Below are 16,997 nucleotides of genomic sequence, written 5' to 3' on the forward strand. Positions count from 1 at the left end.
GACTCAGCGCAGCACCCGGGGAGGACTCAGCTCCCAGCACCCGGGGGGACTCAGCACCCAGCACCCGGGGAGGACTCAGCGCAGCACCCGTCACCAAAGAGGACTCAGCGCAGCACCCGGGGAGGACTCAGCGCAGCACCCATCACCGAAGAGGACTCAGCGCAGCACCCACGAGTCAGGAAGACTCAGTCCAGCACCTGGGAGGACTCAGCGCAGCACCTGGGAGGACTCAGTCCAGCACCTGGGGGAAAGGAGGACTCAGCGCAGCACCCATGACTTTACCTCCGCCGTGTGGGTCCGAGGGCAGCGGGTCGGCCGGGAGCTTCGGGTAGAGGCCTGGGGAAGGAGGACTCAGCGCAGCACCCACGGGGCGGGGGGACTGAGCATCCAGCACCCACGGGATGGGAAAACTCAGCGCAGCACCCATGGGGCAAGAAAACTAAGCACAGCACCCGAGGGGGACTGAGCATTCAGCACCCACAGGATGGGAAGACTCAGCGCAGCACCCACGGGGCCGGGGGACTGAGCACAGCACCCACGGGGCGAGGCGACTTAGCATAGCACTCGGGGAGGACTCACCACACACCACCCATCCCCGGGGAGGACTAAGCGCAGCACCCGGGGGAAGACTCAGCGCAGCACCCGGGGGGAGAAGTCAGTGAAGCACCTGGGAGGACTCAGCGCAGCACCCGGGGGGGAGAACTGAGCACCGCATCTGGAGGACTCAGCACAGCACCCCTGAGAGGGGGAGGACTCAGCACAGCACCCAGGGGACCCAGGAGGTCACCTGAGGAGGACTCAGCGCAGCACCCACGGGGCAGGAGAAAGGAGCACACCACCTGGAAGGACTTAGTGAAGCACCCGGGGGGAAGGGAGGACTCAGCGCAGCACCCGCCTGGAGGGACTTAGTGAAACACCCGGGGGAAGGGAGGACTCAGCACAGCACCTGGGGGAAGGGAGGACTCAGCGCAGCACCCGCCTGGAGGGACTTAGTGAAGCACCCGGGGGAAGGGAGGACTCAGCACAGCACCTGGGGGAAAGGAGGACTCAGCACAGCACCTGGGGGAAAGGAGGACTCAGCGCAGCACCCATGACTTTACCTCCGCCGTGTGGGTCCGAGGGCAGCGGGTCGGCCGGGAGCTTCGGGTAGAGGCCTGGGGAAGGAGGACTCAGCGCAGCACCCACGGGGCGGGGGGACTGAGCATCCAGCACCCACGGGGCGGGGGGACTGAGCATTCAGCACCCACGGGGCGGGAAAACTCAGCGCAGCACCCACGGGGTGGGAAGACTCAGCACAGCACCCACGGGGCAGGGGGACTCAGCGCAGCACCCACGGGGAGGACTGAGCATCCAGCACCCACGGGGCGGAGGTACTAAGCATTCAGCACCCACAGGATGGGAAGACTCAGCGCAGCACCCACGGGGTGGGGGGACTCAGCGCAGCACCCACGGGGCAGGGGTACTAAGCATCCAGCACCCCACCCCACCCCCCGGGTCCCCTGACGGCGTCACTCACCCCCGCTGGGCTTCGAAGTTGGGTCTGGAAGAGAAGAGGACTCAGCACCCAGCACCCAGCACCGAGCACCAAGCACCCCGAGCACTGAGCACCGAGCACCCAGCACCGAGCACCCTGAGCACTAATCACGGAGTACTCAGCACCCAGCACTCACCGGGGTCCAAGGCGTCCGCGAGGTCGAAGTCGCCGCCGTCGTCACCTGCGTGGGGGGTCAGGGGTCAGAGGGGGACTCAGCACCCAGCACCCGGGGGACTCAGCACCCAGCACCCGGGGGACTCAGCACCCAGCACCCGGGAGACTCAGCACCCAGCACCCAGGGAGGACTCAGCACCCGGGGGACTCAGCACCCAGCACCCAGCACCCGGGAGACTCAGCACCCAGCACCCAGGGAGGACTCAGCACCCGGGGGACTCAGCACCCAGCACCCAGGGGGACTCAGCACCTAGCACCCAGCACCCAGGGAGGACTCAGCACCCGGGGGACTCAGCACCCAGCACCCAGGGGAACTCCGCCCCCAGCACCCAGGGAGGACTCAGCACCCAGCACCCCCGCCCGCCCCGGGGGACTCAGCACCCAGCACCCAGCACCCGGGGGACTCAGCACCCAGCACCCGGGAGGACTCAGCACCCAGCACCCAGCCCCCCCCCCCCCCCCCCCCCGCACTCCGCCCGCCCCGCCCGCCCGTGACTCAGTTTCCCCCACGCCCCGAAACCGGATCCGCCGGTTCCCGCCGCGCCCCGCGACTCCCGCGCCCCGGCCCTGGCCGCCCCTTCAGAATAAAAGCCCCGACTTTTATTTCTTTAATTTTTATTTTTTTTTGATTAAATTTCCGATTAAAAAAAAAGAATTTTATTTTTATTTTCTTCGGCAGGGGGATGACTGTTTTGAAAGGATAAATTTTTATTTTTATTTTAATAATTTTTAATCATTTTTTTTTTCTCTCTCTCTCCGGACCCCGGACGCCCCGGACCCGGGCCCGAACCGGATCAGACCGGACCAGACCGGATCCCGCCGGTGCTCGGCGGAATTTTTTCTGCGCCAAAAAATCTCGCGGTGTTGAATGAATTAATTAAATTTAAATTAATTAATTTTAATTGATTCGATCTCTGATAATTAATTTCTTTTCCCCCGCTCCCCGCCCCGCCCGAACCGAACCGAAGGGAAAAAAAACCCCGGATGCTTTGGGGAAAAACCCGGATGTTTGGGGAAAAAACCCGGATATTTTGGGAAAAACCCGGATATTTTGGTTTTATTTTTTAATTAAAAAAAAAAAAAAAAACCCGGATGGCGCCGAGAGAAAAAGACCCGGATGGGCGCCGAGAGAAAAAGACCCCGGATGGGCGCCGAGAGAAAAAGACCCCGGATGTTTTTTTTTTTTTTCAATTAAAAAAAAGCCCGGATGTGAAAACCCCGTGACTTTTAGTTTGGAAAAACTCAGAAAATCGGATTTAAATCCCACATTTTCGGGGTTTTTTTTTGGTTTCCTCTCGCGCGGGAATTCCGGAAACCCCGCGAGACTTCCCAGCATGCCCCGCGCCCCATAAAAAAATAAAAAAATAATAAAAAAATCCCGATTTTTTTCCGGATTTTTCCGGTTTTTTGCCGTTTTTTTTGTTCCGGCCCCGCCCCCCTCCCTCCCGGCCCAGGCCCCGCCCCGGTGACGTCACCGCGCCCCCCCTCACCGCGCACGCGCAGCAGCGGCAGCAACGGCAGCGCCAGGAGCAGCAGCAGCGGCGTCGCCATCGTCGTCGCCATCGGGAAACTGAGGCAGCGGCGGCCGCAGCATCCGGGGATTTTCTTCCAGCATCCGGGGACTTTTTCCGCGGGCGGCGGTGCTGGGGACTCGGTTCTCCCGGTCGGACCGGTTCCCGCCGTGACGTCAGCCGTGACGTCGTCAGCCGGGGGCGGGGCTTCCCGGCCGGCCCGGAGCGGCGTGCGGCAGGGGGATGCCCGGTTTGGAAGTTGGATTTTTATTTTCTGCGGCAGGGGGATGACTGTTTTGAAAATTAAATTTTATTTTTATTTTTCCAGCTCGGAGCTGCGGCAGGGGGATGCCCGTTTTGGAAATTAAATTTTTATTGTTTTGCCCCAGCACGGAGCTGCGGCAGGGGGATGACTCTTTTGGAAGTTAGAATCCCCCCCCCCCGCCAGCTCGGAGCTACCGCAGGGGGATGACCGGTTTGAAACTTAAATTTTTTTTTTCTGCTCAGAGCTGCGACAGGGGGATGACCGTGATGAACTTTAAAATTTTTTTTTTCTGCCGCAGGGGGTGACCGGTTTGAAATTTACCATTTTATTATTATATTTTTTTCTGCGCCCGGAGCTACTGCAGGGGAATGACCGTGCTGAACTTTAAATTTTTTTCTCTCTCTCAGCTCGGAGCTACTGCAGGGGGATGACCGGTTTGAAACTTAATTTTTTTTTTTGGCACAGAGCTGCGGCAGGGGGATGACTGTTTTGGAAGTTAAAAAATTTTTATTTTCTGCGGCAGGGGGATGACCGTGTTGAAACTTAAATTTTTTTTTCTCTCTCCGCGCGGAGCTACCGCAGGGGGATGACCGGTTTGAAACTTTTTTTTCTCTCTCCGCCCGGAACTACTGCAGGGAGATGCCCGGTTTGGAAGTGAGAATTTTTTTATTTTTATTTTTTCTGCAGCAGGGGGATGCCCGTTTTGGAAGTTAGAATTTTATTTTTATTTTCTGCGGCAGGGGGATGCCCGTTTTGGAAGTGAGGATTTTTCTCTTTATTTTCTGCTGCAGGGGGATGACTGTTTTGAAAATTAAATTTTTATTTTCTGCGGCATGGGGATGACTGTCTTCAAATTGAAAATTGCTTGTTTTTTTTCTGCTCGGAGCTACCGCAGGGGGATGACCGGTTTGAAACTTAAATTTTTTTTTTCAGCTCAGAGCTGCGGCAGGGGGATGACCGTGTTGAAACTTAAAAATTTTTTCTCTCTCTCAGATCGGAGCTACTGCAGGGGGATGCCCGGTTTGAAATTTACCATTTTTTTTTCCCAGCTCGGAGCTGCTGCAGGGGGATGCCTGTTTTGAAAGTTATAAATTTTATTTTCTGCGGCAGGGGAATGCCCGTGTTGAAACTTAAACTTTTTTTTCTCTCTCCGCGCGGAGCTACTGCAGGGGGATGACCGTGCTGAACTTTAAATTTTTTTCTCTCTCTCAGCTCGGAGCTGCGGCAGGGGGATGACCGGTTTGAAATTTTTTTCCATTTTTTTTTCCCCAGCTCGGAGCTACTGCAGGGGGATGCCTATTTTGAAAGTTATAAATTTTATTTTCTGCGGCAGGGGGATGACCGTGTTGAAACTTAATTTTTTTTTTCCTCTCTCCGCCTAGAGCTACCGCAGGGGGATGACCGGTTTGAAACTTTTTTTTCCTCTCTCAGCTCGGAGCTACCGCAGGGGGATGACTGGTTTGAAATTTTTTTCCATTTTATTTTTTCTCTCCGCCCGGAGGAGCTACTGCAGGGGGATGACCGCCACCCGCCCCCGTCGCCCGTGACGTCACCGGGCCCCGCCCAGCCCCGCCCACCCCGCGATGGATTGACAGGCGGACACCTAGGGCTGGGGGGGGCAAAGCCTTTATTACGACGGCGGCGGCGGGGGTCACGCAGAGGTCACGCGGGGGTCACGACGTCACCGGGGCCCCGAGGGTCCAGCCTGGGCTCACGGACAACAACGGTGAAGCCCGGAAAAAAAAAAAAGAATAAAAAAAAAAATCGGGAAATTTTCGGATTTTGATTAAAAAAATTTTATATAAAAAAATTAATTTTATTTTATTTCTCTCTTGATTTTCTTTTTTTTTGGGGGGGAGGGGGAGGCGGGAAATAAAAAAAGACAGGAAATGAATGAAAAAAAAATAAAATAATAATAAGATAAAAACCACAAAAAAAGTGAGTTTTCCCCCCTCCCCAACCCCCCCGCCAAAATAAAAGTCGGCAATAAAAAAAAATTAAAAAAATTTGGAAATCTAAAAAAAAAAAATAATTCCCCACCTCCTCCCCGCCTCCTCGCTCCTGGGGGGGGGGGATCGGCGGTGATTTGCATAGATGCAAACGATATGCAAATGACGCAGGGGAGGCGGGGCCGGGCGTGGGCGGGGCTTTGGCAGCTGCTTAGGAGTTCGGTTGCTCAGCACTGGATTGGCAATGACATCATTGCGGCAGGGGGGCGGGGCCCTAGACGGGGGCGGAGCCTGCGGGGAGGGGGCGGGGCGGGAAGGGGCGCGTCCGTCATCAGAGGAAGCCCCGCCCCCTTGCCCCATAGGCCACGCCCCCTCTTAGGCCTGGAAACCCCGCCCCTCACGCTCTCCGAGGCCCCGCCCCTCACGCCTGGCCCCGCCCCCTCCCTGGCTCCGCCCCAGCGCAGGCCCCGCCCCTCACCCCCCTAGGCTCCGCCCCTCACCCCTGGCCCCGCCCCCTCCCCTAGGCCCCGCCCCCATCCTCACCGTGCTCCCGGAAGCACAGCCTCCGCCTCTGGTAGGCTACGAAGCTCGAGATGGCGCCGGCGACCGCGGCCACCGCGGCCCCAATGAGGCCGGGGACCAGGCCCTGGGGGGCGGAGCCTGCGGGGTGGGGGGGCGGGTGCTGTGCTCGGTACTCCCGGGTGCTGTGCTGAGTCTTTCCCTTCACTGGGTGCTGCACCGAGTCCTCTTTTCCCCCTGGGTGCTGTGCTCGGTACTCCCAGGTGCTGCCCTGAGTCCTCCCCTCTCCCCCGGGTGCTGCGCTGAGTCCTCCCCTCTCCCCCAGGTGCTGTGCTGAGTCCTCCCCCCCCCCCCCCCCCCCCCCCCCCGTGCTGCACTGAGTCCTCCCCCCCCCCCCCCCCCTGGTGCTGCGCTGAGTCCTCACCGTCCGCCTCAGGCTCCTCCTCCCCTTGGGGTCCTCGGCCTCCACCTGGGTAGGAGAAACGACAACGTCACCGTGGGTGGGGCCTGCGCGGGGATGATGTCATCACAGGTAGGCGGGGCTATGACATCACAGCGGGCGTGGCCATGACATCACGGGTGGGTGTGGCTATGACATCACCGGGGCAGTGACATCACAGGTGGGCAGGGCTATGACATCACCAGGGCTGCGACATCGCAGGTGGGCGGGGCTATGACATCACAGTGGGCGTGGCCTCACCTTTGCCCCCTGCGGCTTCTTCCAGGTCCCTGTTGGAGAAGTCGCCTGGGAGGGGACGGATTTGCACAAAATTAGCATGGATTTGCATAAAATCAGCATGGATCAGCATACGGAGCCAAGGAAATGGCCTGATTCGCATAAATTAGCATAAAATTAGCATGCGGAGCCGAGGAAATGGCCTGATTCGCATAAATTAGCGTGGATTTGCGTGGCAGGAGGCTCATTAGTAACTGGTCATTAGCATGCATCTGCATAAATTACCGGCAGTTCGATTAGCATATATTTACATAAGCGGATCGTGTGTCTCCCCGGGCTCATTTGCATGGATTTGCATAGTGGCGAGCCATGCAAATGGGGCTGATTTGCATAAGCCACACTCACCTAGCACACGCCAGCGCGGCCTCCTCATTAGCATGCATTTACATACCCGGTCGTTAGCAAACATTTGCATACCGCCCTGCAAAGCCCGAGGGGTTCGAGGTCGTTAGCATAAATTAGCATCTCAGCGGCACGTGGGGAGGAGCTCATTAGCATGCGCGGGACCTGATTAGCATACGCCGGCGTTAGCCCCTAACACGCCCACCTCATTAGCATAAATCACCATCTCATTGACTGGCCTCTCAAAGGACTTCAGCACACGCCAACCTAATTAGCACGTGGAGCCTCGCCCCCTCGTTAGCATAAACCCGCGTGGCGCCGCCCCTCATTGGCATAAATCAGAATATCCCCTCATTAGCATAAATCTGTGCCGCCCCGCCACTCATTAGCATAGACCTGCTCTGCCCCGCCCTCTCATTAGCATAAACAAGCATGTCTTCTGCATGCTCAGCGCCTAATTAGCATGTGGAGCCCCGCCCCCTCATTAGCATAAGTCTGCATGGCCCTGTCCCCTCATTAGCATAAACCTGCTCTGCCCCACCCTCTCATTAGCATGAACAAGCATGGCTTCTGCATGCTCCACGCCTAATTAGCATGTGGAGCCCCACCCCCTCATTAGCATAAATCTGCACGACCCCGCCCCTCGTTAGCATAGACCTGCTTTTGCCCCGCCCCTCATTAGCATAAACCCGCATGACTTTGGCATACGCCATGCCTGGTTAGCATGTGGAGCCCCGCCCCACATTAGCATAATCCCGTGAGGTCCCGCCCCCTCATTAGCATACACCTGCATGGCCCCGCCCCCTCCTTACCTCCCGAGGGCCGGGACTCGCGATCCGGTTTCGGCTTCGGCCTGGGCGGCGGGGGGGCGGGGTCTGCGGGGGGAGGGGGCGGAGATTTCCCATGATGCCCCGGGCCGCACGGGGTCTCCCCACGCCCGCCCCTGCGGCCCCAGCACCCGGGAGGACTCAGCACCCAGCACCCGGGGAGGACTCAGCGCCCAGCACTCAGCACCCAGCACCCGGGGAGGACTCAGCACCCAGCACCCAGGACTCAGCACCCAGCACCCAGGACTCAGCACCCAGCACCCGGGGAGAACTCAGCACCCAGCACCCGGGGAGGACTCAGCACCCAGCACCCAGGACTCAGCACCCAGCACCCGGGACTCGGCACTCAGCACCCAGCAGACTCAGCACCCAGCACCCAGGACTCAGCACCCAGGACTCAGCACCCAGCACCCGGATCACCCAGCACCCAGCACCCAGGACTCAGCACCCAGCACCCGGAGCAGCCAGGACTCAGCACCCAGCACCCAGATCACTCAGCACCCAGCACCCAGGACTCAGCACCCAGCACCCAGATCACTCAGCACTCAGCACCCAGCACCCAGGACTCAGCACCAAGGACTCAGCACCCAGGACTCAGCACCCAGCACCCAGGACTCAGCACCCAGCACCCGGCACTCAGCACCCAGCACACAGGACTCAGCACCCAGCACTCAGCACCCAGCACCAAGGACTCAGCACCCAGGACTCAGCACCCAGCACCCGGGACTCAGCACCCAGCACCCAGGACTCAGGACCACCCAGGACTCAGCACCCAGCACCCAGGACCACCCAGGACTCAGCACCTAGCACCCAAGACCCAGCACTCAGCACCCGCATCACTCAGCACCCAGCACCCCGGACTCAGCACCCAGCACCCAGGACTCAGCACCCAGGACTCAGCACCCAGCACCCAGGACTCAGCACCCAGCACCAAGGACTCAGCACCCAGCACCCAGGACTCAGCACCCAGCACCATGGACTCAGCACCCGGGACTCAGCACCCAGGACTCAGCACCCAGGACTTAGCACCCAGCACCCAGATCACCCAGCACCCGGATCACCCAGCACCCAGGACTCAGCACCCAGCACCCAGGACTCAGCACCCAGCACCCAGGACTCAGCACCCAGGACTCAGCACCCAGCACCCAGGACTCAGCACCCAGGACTCAGCACCCAGGACTCAGCACCCAGCACCCAGGACTCAGCACCCAGCACCCAGGACTCAGGACCACCCAGGACTCAGCACCCAGGACTCAGCACCCAGCACCCAGGACCACCCAGGACTCAGCACCTAGCACCCAAGACCCAGCACTCAGCACCCGCATCACTCAGCACCCAGCACCCCGGACTCAGCACCCAGCACCCAGGACTCAGCACCCAGCACCCAGGACTCAGCACCCAGCACCCAGGACTCAGCACCCAGCACCCAGGACTCAGCACCCAGCACCCAGGACTCAGCACCCAGCACCCAGGACTCAGCACCCAGCACCCAGCACCCGGGACTCAGCACCCAGGACTCAGCACCCAGCACCCAGGACTTAGCACTCAGCACCCAGCACCCAGGACTCAGCACCCAGTACCCAGGACTCAGCACCCAGCACCCAGGACTCAGCACCCAGGACTCAGCACCCAGCACCCAGGACTCAGCACCCAGTACCCAGGACTCAGCACCCAGGACTCAGCACCCAGCACTCACCACACAGCACCCAGGACTTAGCACTCAGCACCCAGCACCCAGGACTCAGCACCCAGGACTCAGCACCCAGCACCCAGGACTCAGCACCCAGGACTCAGCACCCAGGACTCAGCACCCAGGACTCAGCACCCAGGACTCAGCACCCAGCACCCAGGACTCAGCACCCAGCACCCAGGACTCAGGACCACCCAGGACTCAGCACCCAGGACTCAGCACCCAGCACCCAGGACCACCCAGGACTCAGCACCTAGCACCCAAGACCCAGCACTCAGCACCCGCATCACTCAGCACCCAGCACCCCGGACTCAGCACCCAGCACCCAGGACTCAGCACCCAGGACTCAGCACCCAGCACCCAGGACTCAGCACCCAGCACCCAGGACTCAGCACCCAGCACCCAGCACCATGGACTCAGCACCCGGGACTCAGCACCCAGGACTCAGCACCCAGGACTTAGCACCCAGCACCCAGATCACCCAGCACCCGGATCACCCAGCACCCAGGACTCAGCACCCAGCACCCAGGACTCAGCACCCAGCACCCAGGACTCAGCACCCAGGACTCAGCACCCAGCACCAAGGACTCAGCACCCAGCACCCAGGACTCAGCACCCAGCACCCAGGACTCAGCACCCAGCACCCAGCACCCGGGACTCAGCACCCAGCACCCGGGACTCAGCACCCAGCACCCAGGACTCAGCACCCAGCACCCAGGACTCAGCACCCAGTACCCAGGACTCAGCACCCAGGACTCAGCACCCAGCACCCAGGACTCAGCACCCAGCACTCACCACCCAGCACCCAGGACTTAGCACTCAGCACCCGGGACTCAGCACCCAGCACCCAGGACTCAGCACCCAGTACCCAGATCACCCAGCACCCAGGACTCAGCAATCAGCACCCGGGACTCAGCACCCAGGACTCAGCACCCAGGACTCAGCACCCAGCACCCAGGACTTAGCACTCAGCACCCGGGACTCAGCACCCAGCACCCAGGACTCAGCAATCAGCACTCAGCACTCAGCACCCAGGACTCAGCACCCAGCACCCAGCACACGAATCACCCAGCACCCAGGACCCAGCACCCAGCACCCGGGACTCAGCACCCAGGACTCAGCACCCAGGACTCAGCACCCAGCACCCAGGACTTAGCACTCAGCACCCGGGACGCAGCACCCAGCACCCAGGACTCAGCACCCAGCACCCAGGACTCAGCACCCAGCACCCAGGACTCAGCACCCAGGACTCAGCACCCAGCACCCAGGACTCAGCACCCAGCACCCAGGACTCAGGACCACCCAGGACTCAGCACCCAGGACTCAGCACCCAGCACCCAGGACCACCCAGGACTCAGCACCTAGCACCCAAGACCCAGCACTCAGCACCCGCATCACTCAGCACCCAGCACCCCGGACTCAGCACCCAGCACCCAGGACTCAGCACCCAGGACTCAGCACCCAGGACTCAGCACCCAGCACCCAGGACTCAGCACCCAGCACCAAGGACTCAGCACCCAGCACCCAGGACTCAGCACCCAGCACCCGGCACCATGGACTCAGCACCCGGGACTCAGCACCCAGCACCCAGGACTTAGCACCCAGCACCCAGATCACCCAGCACCCGGATCACCCAGCACCCAGGACTCAGCACCCAGCACCCAGGACTCAGCACCCAGGACTCAGCACCCAGCACCAAGGACTCAGCACCCAGGACTCAGCACCCAGCACCCAGGACTCAGCACCCAGCACCCAGGACTCAGCACCCAGCACCAAGGACTCAGCACCCAGCACCCAGGACTCAGCACCCAGCACCCAGCACCCGGGACTCAGCACCCAGCACCCGGGACTCAGCACCCAGCACCCAGGACTCAGCACCCAGGACTCAGCACCCAGCACCCAGGACTCAGCACCCAGTACCCAGCACCCAGGACTCAGCACCCAGGACTCAGCACCCAGGACTCAGCACCCAGCACCCAGGACTTAGCACTCAGCACCCAGCACCCAGGACTCAGCACCCAGTACCCAGGACTCAGCACCCAGCACCCGGGACTCGGCACCCAGCACCCAGGACTCAGCACCCAGCACTCACCACCCAGCACCCAGGACTTAGCACTCAGCACCCGGGACTCAGCACCCAGCACCCAGGACTCAGCACCCAGTACCCAGATCACCCAGCACCCAGGACTCAGCAATCAGCACCCGGGACTCAGCACCCAGGACTCAGCACCCAGCACCCAGGACTTAGCACTCAGCACCCGGGACTCAGCACCCAGCACCCAGGACTCAGCAATCAGCACTCAGCACCCAGGACTCAGCACCCAGGACTCAGCACCCAGCACACGAATCACCCAGCACCCAGGACCCAGCACCCAGCACCCGGGACTCAGCACCCAGGACTCAGCACCCAGCACCCGGGACTCAGCACCCAGCACCCAGGACTCAGCACCCAGGACTCAGTTCCCAGGACTCAGCACCCAGCACCCGGGACTCAGCACCCAGGACTCAGCACCCAGCACCCAGGACTCAGCACCCAGGACCCAGCACCCAGCACCCGGGACTCAGCACCCAGGACTCAGCACCCAGCACCCAGGACTCAGCACCCAGCACCCAGGACTCAGCACCCAGCACCCGGGACTCAGCACCCAGGACTTAGCACCCAGCACCCGGGACTCAGCACCCAGCACCCAGGACTCAGCACCCAGCACACAGCACCCAGCACCCGGGACTCAGCACCAAGCACCCAGAACTCAGCACCCAGGACTCAGCACCCAGCACCCGGGGGACTCAGCACCCGGATCACCCAGCACCCAGGACTCAGCACCCAGCACTCAGCACCGAGCACCCGGATCACCCAGGACTCAGCACCCAGCACCCAGGACTCAGCACCCAGCACTCAGCACCGAGCACCCGGATCACCCAGGACTCAGCACCCAGCACCCAGGACTCAGCATCCAGTACCCGGGACTCAGCACCCGGATCACCCAGCACCCAGGACTCAGCACCCAGCACCCGGGACTCAGAACCAGCACCCCGGACTCAGCACCCAGCACTCAGCACCCAGCACCCGGGACTCAGCACCCTGCACCCAGGACTCAGCACCCAGCACCCAGTACCCAGGACTCAGCACCCAGCACCCAGATCACCCAGGACTCAGCACCCGGATCACCCAGCACCCGGGACTCAGCACCCGGATCACCCAGCACCAAGGACTCAGGACCCAGCACCCGGATCACCCAGCCCCAAGGACTCAGCACTCAGTACCCGGATCACCCAGCACCCAGCACCCGGATCACCCAGCACCCAGATCACCCAGCACCCAGATCACCCAGCACCAAGGACTCAGCACTCAGCACCCGGATCACCCAGCACTCAGCACCCGGATCACCCAGCACTCAGCACCCAGATCACCCAGCACCCAGATCACCCAGCACCCTGCACCCAGCACACGAATCACCCAGCACCTGGATCACCCAGGACTCAGCACTCAGCACCTGGATCACCCAGCACCCGGATCACCCAGCACTGGATCACCCAGCACACAGCACCCGGATCACCCAGCACCCAGCACCCCGGGGTCCCCCAGGGCCGCCCCTCACCATCTCCGCCTCCCAGGGCGTCGCTCAGGTCCAGGTCTCCGCCTGTGGGGGGGGAGGGAGGGGAGGGTTGGGCTAGCCTTGGCAAACCGGAAGTGAAGGGAGGGGGCGGGGCGAGCCCAGGGGGGGGGGGGGGTCCCCAGTTGCTGCCTCAGTTTCCCCACACCACGACCTCACCCGACGGCGGAGGCTTCTTGGGCGGCGACGTCGGCTTCTTCGGTTCTGGGGGGGGAAAAAATCAGGGAAATTTTATTAAATTCATTAAATATTAAATATTAAAAATTTTATTAAATCTATTGATTATTAAATATTAAATTAAATTTATTTATTAAAAATGTTAAAAAATTTATTAGATTTATTTAATATTAAATATTAAAAATTTTATTAGATTTATTTGTTAATATTAAATGTTAAAAGTTTTATTAAACTTATCAAAAAATTTGTTAAAAAAGATTTGTTCCAAAAAAAACAGGTGAATGAAAAAACTTCACTTTTGCCTCCTCCCCTGAAAAAAAATTTCATTTCTTCATGTTTTTGAACATTTTTTTATTAAATTCATTTAATATTAAATATTAAAAATTTTATTAAACTTATTAAAAAATTGATCAAAAAAGATTTGTTCAAAAAAAAAATAGACGAACGAAAAAATTTCATTTTTGCCTCACAAATATTTCATGCCTTCATTTTCCTTTTTTTTTCCTGAAATGGAAATTTTCCATTTATTTATTTATCTGTTTTCATTTATTTATTATTTATTTATTAATTTTTAAGACCGGAATTTCCCGGTTTTTTTTTTTTTTTTTTTTTGGCTGGAAGCCTCGGCCCCGCCCCGCCCCCCCCCCACTCACCATCAAGCGCGTCCGAGAGGTCGAAATCTGGAAGGAAAAAAATAATTAAAAATTAAAAAAAAATTAAAAATTAAAAAAATATATTAAAAATTAAAAAATGTCACAACCCGTGAGTCATTTTTTTTCCCCCTCCACCCACGCTGACGCCCAGGGCCGCACCCGCCCGGCCCTGAGTCACCGCGTCACGTGACCCCGCCCCCGCCGCCCCGCGTCACGTGACCCCGCCCCCGTCACGTGACCCCGCCCATCCCTCCCCGGGAATCGCCGCCCCTCGGGGTTGGTTGATTGACTTCACGAGAACGCGGTCCGGAGTGGGAGGGGCGAGGGGCGGGGCCAGAGTCACGTGGGTCCTGGAGTGGGGGGGCGGGGGTGTGGGCGTGGCGCACGGCATGCCGGGAGCAGCCGCGCCCCAAAAGTTTTTAAAAAGAAAAAAAAAAAAATTCCAAAAAATAAAAAATTTCAAAAAAAAACCCAAAAACGGAAAAAAAAAAATCCTCGGCGGCGGCGGCGGCAAAAAATTTTCCAGCGTTCCCCGCGCGCGCCGCGGCGGGAGCTGCGGCCGGGGATTGACGGCGAAGGGGAGGGAGGCGGAGGCGCGGACTCCTAGGCGCCCGCCGCGGCCCCACGCGCGGAACCCGAACCCCGCCGCGACCCCGCCGTGACCCCCGCCGCGACCCCTGACCCCTGACCCCGCCCCGACCCCGCTCACCCTGGCCCCGGCCGAGGCCTCCGAGCAGCGCGAACGCGAAGAGGAGCAGGAGCGCGGGAGCCATGACCGCGGCCGTGATTGAGGGCGGGCGGGAACTACATTTCCCAGGAGCCTCGGCGGCCGGGACGGGAAGTGCTTAGGGTCGAAACCGGAAGTGCCCTTTCCCTGGGCTCTAAGGCTCCGTATCGGGTCCGGGAAACTACATTTCCCAGGAGGCTCGGCGGCCGCGACCGGAAGTTCCCAGGGCAGGCACAGGAAGTGGTTTTCCCTGGGCTCTAAGCCTCCGTATCGGGTCCGGGAAACTACATTTCCCATGGTGGTCGGCGGCCGGGACCGGAAGTGCTCAAAATTGCACCGGAAGTGGTTTTTTTTTTTTAGCTCCGAGGGTCCGTTTCGGGTCCGGGAAACTACATTTCCCAGGAGGCTCGGCGGCTGGGACCGGAAGTGCTCGGCACAGGCACAGGAAGTGCCTTGCCCTATGCGCTGAGACTCCGTTAAGGGTCTGGGAAACTACATTTCCCATGGTGCTCGGCGGCCGGGACCGGAAGTGCTCAAAATTGCACCGGAAGTGGGTTTTTTTTTTTTAGCTCCGAGGGTCCGTTTTGGGTCGCCGAAACTACAATTCCCAGGAGGATCGGCGGCTGGGAACGGAAGTGCTCGGCGCAGGCACAGGCAGTGCCCTTTCCCTGGGCTCTAAGCCTCTGTGTCTGATCCCGGAAACTACAATTCCCAGGAGGCTCGGCGGCTGGGACCGGAAGTGCTTAGGGTCGACCGGAAGTGCCCTTTCCCTGGGCTCTGAGGCGCCCGTTCCGCCATCTTTGTAGTTCTCCGGTTTTCCGGTGCGGCGCGGTGGCCGGAAGGCGCGCGGGGGACCGGAAGTCCCGCCTCCGCCGCCGGCGTCACGGGGGAGGGGTCGCGCCGGGGTGACGTCACGATGCAGTCGCTGGTGTCGCCCGTGACCAAGGCGCTGCTGGTCGCGCTCTTCATCTTCGCCATCCTCCTCATCCTCTACGTCATCCTCTGGTACATCTGCCGCGACGTCGACTGCGACCACGGCCTCTGACCCCCGCGCCCCGCCCCCGTGACGTCACGCCCCGCCCCCCGGATCCCCGCGCGCCCCCGTGACGTCACCCGCGGGTGAGGATGGAAAAAAAAAAAAAAGATCCGCCGCGTTGGTTGGTTGACTTCGCGATGGTAAAAAAAAAAAAAAAAAGACGTGACCCCTGACCCTTCCCCCGTGACCCCCTGACCTCCCCATGACCCCTGCCTGACCCCCGACCTCCCCCTGACCTCCCCGTGACCCCTCCCTGACCCCCGACCTCCCCGTGACTCCTGCCTGATGCCCTGACCTCCCCCTGACCTCCCTGTGACCCCTGCCTGACCCACCCGAGACTCTCTGTCCTCGTCTTGACCTCTCATGACCCTGTGACCCCAGGGGAGGGGGCGGAGTCCTCGGGGGACAGGAAGTGACCTCAGCGGCCTCGACCTCTGACCTTGGACTCTGGAGAGACCGCACTGAAACATATTTAATTCGGAAATTTAAAATTTCGGTGGCTCATTTGCATGCGGATTTAAATATTTGGGGGCGGCCCCCCCACCGGGTGGGGTCTATCTGCGCTCGGACCCGCATCAATTTGCATAAATCTGCGTAGATGCGTGCGAATTTGCATAAATCTGCATACATTTGCATGAATTTCATTGCTTGATGGATTTTCACTTTTTGCTTATTTCCCCCTTGCCCGGCTCATTTGCATATCCCCGCCCACCCTGACTAGGCCCCGCCCCCTCTCTCCCAGCAGGCCACACCCCCCCGCCATGGACGCCCTCGGCCCCCGGGTTTCCGATGACGTCGCCGCCCGATGACATCACCACCCGATGACGTCGCCGCCCGAATGATGACATCACCGCCCAATGACGTCGCCGCCCGATGACATCACACCGCCCGACGACATCACGCCGCCCAAATGATGATGTCGCCGCCAGAACGATGACATCGCCGCCCGATGACATCACCGCCCGATGACATCACCGCCCGATGACATCACACCGCCCGAATGATGACGTCACCCGCCCGAACGATGATGTCGCCGCCAGAATGATGACATCACCGCCCGATGACATCACACCGCCCGACGACATCACGCCGCCCAAATGATGACGTCGCCGCCCGAATGATGACATCACCGCCCGATGACATCACCACCGCCTCCAGCCATCTCGCGCCGCGTGCCTCCTCCCCCCCTCCCCACGTGACCACATCTTGCGTAGGCCCCGCCCCCGCCGGACGCCGCCATCCG

The 16,997-nt window shown here is 59.9% G+C and overlaps 1 protein-coding gene across 5 annotated transcripts; it reads right to left on the minus strand.

The window, feature by feature from the left end:
- Positions 1-170: 170 nt before the first annotated feature.
- Positions 171-14,815, minus strand: LOC121445345 (CD99 antigen-like). 5 transcript variants are annotated; one of them, XM_041647434.1, is made up of 12 exons: positions 14,701-14,814; positions 13,992-14,018; positions 13,321-13,365; positions 13,147-13,188; positions 7,843-7,905; positions 6,653-6,697; positions 6,377-6,421; positions 5,977-6,093; positions 1,671-1,715; positions 1,517-1,540; positions 1,101-1,154; positions 171-241 (listed from the first exon to the last, which is right to left on the minus strand). In XM_041647434.1, the coding sequence occupies exons 1-12, from the start codon at positions 14,762-14,764 to the stop codon at positions 186-188; spliced, it is 627 nt and encodes a 208-aa protein (XP_041503368.1). In that variant the 5' UTR covers positions 14,765-14,814; the 3' UTR covers positions 171-185. The 5 variants fall into 5 exon arrangements, with proteins under 5 accessions (XP_041503368.1, XP_041503372.1, XP_041503370.1 ...); XM_041647436.1 differs by lacking the exon at positions 171-241 and adding an exon at positions 264-738; XM_041647435.1 differs by lacking the exon at positions 171-241 and adding an exon at positions 637-946 and having other exon boundaries at positions 1,031-1,154.
- Between the last annotated feature and the right edge of the window lie 2,182 nt (positions 14,816-16,997).

Source organism: Microtus oregoni, unplaced genomic scaffold (genome assembly GCF_018167655.1).
Source record: "Microtus oregoni isolate MIOR12 unplaced genomic scaffold, Mior012 000178F_ref0000233, whole genome shotgun sequence".
Lineage (NCBI taxonomy): Eukaryota > Metazoa > Chordata > Mammalia > Rodentia > Cricetidae > Microtus > Microtus oregoni.

Excerpts from the sequence above, each read along its gene's own strand:
- LOC121445345 (XM_041647434.1), bottom strand. The coding sequence starts at position 14,764 with ATGGCTCCCGCGCTCCTGCTCCTCTTCGCGTTCGCGCTGCTCGGAGGC. Across the intron at positions 13,189-13,320 it reads CAAGAAGCCTCCGCCGTCGG|GCGGAGACCTGGACCTGAGC; the intron begins GTGAGGTCGTGG and ends CCCCCCCCACAG. Across the intron at positions 1,541-1,670 it reads CGCGGACGCCTTGGACCCCG|ACCCAACTTCGAAGCCCAGC; the intron begins GTGAGTGCTGGG and ends CTTCTCTTCCAG.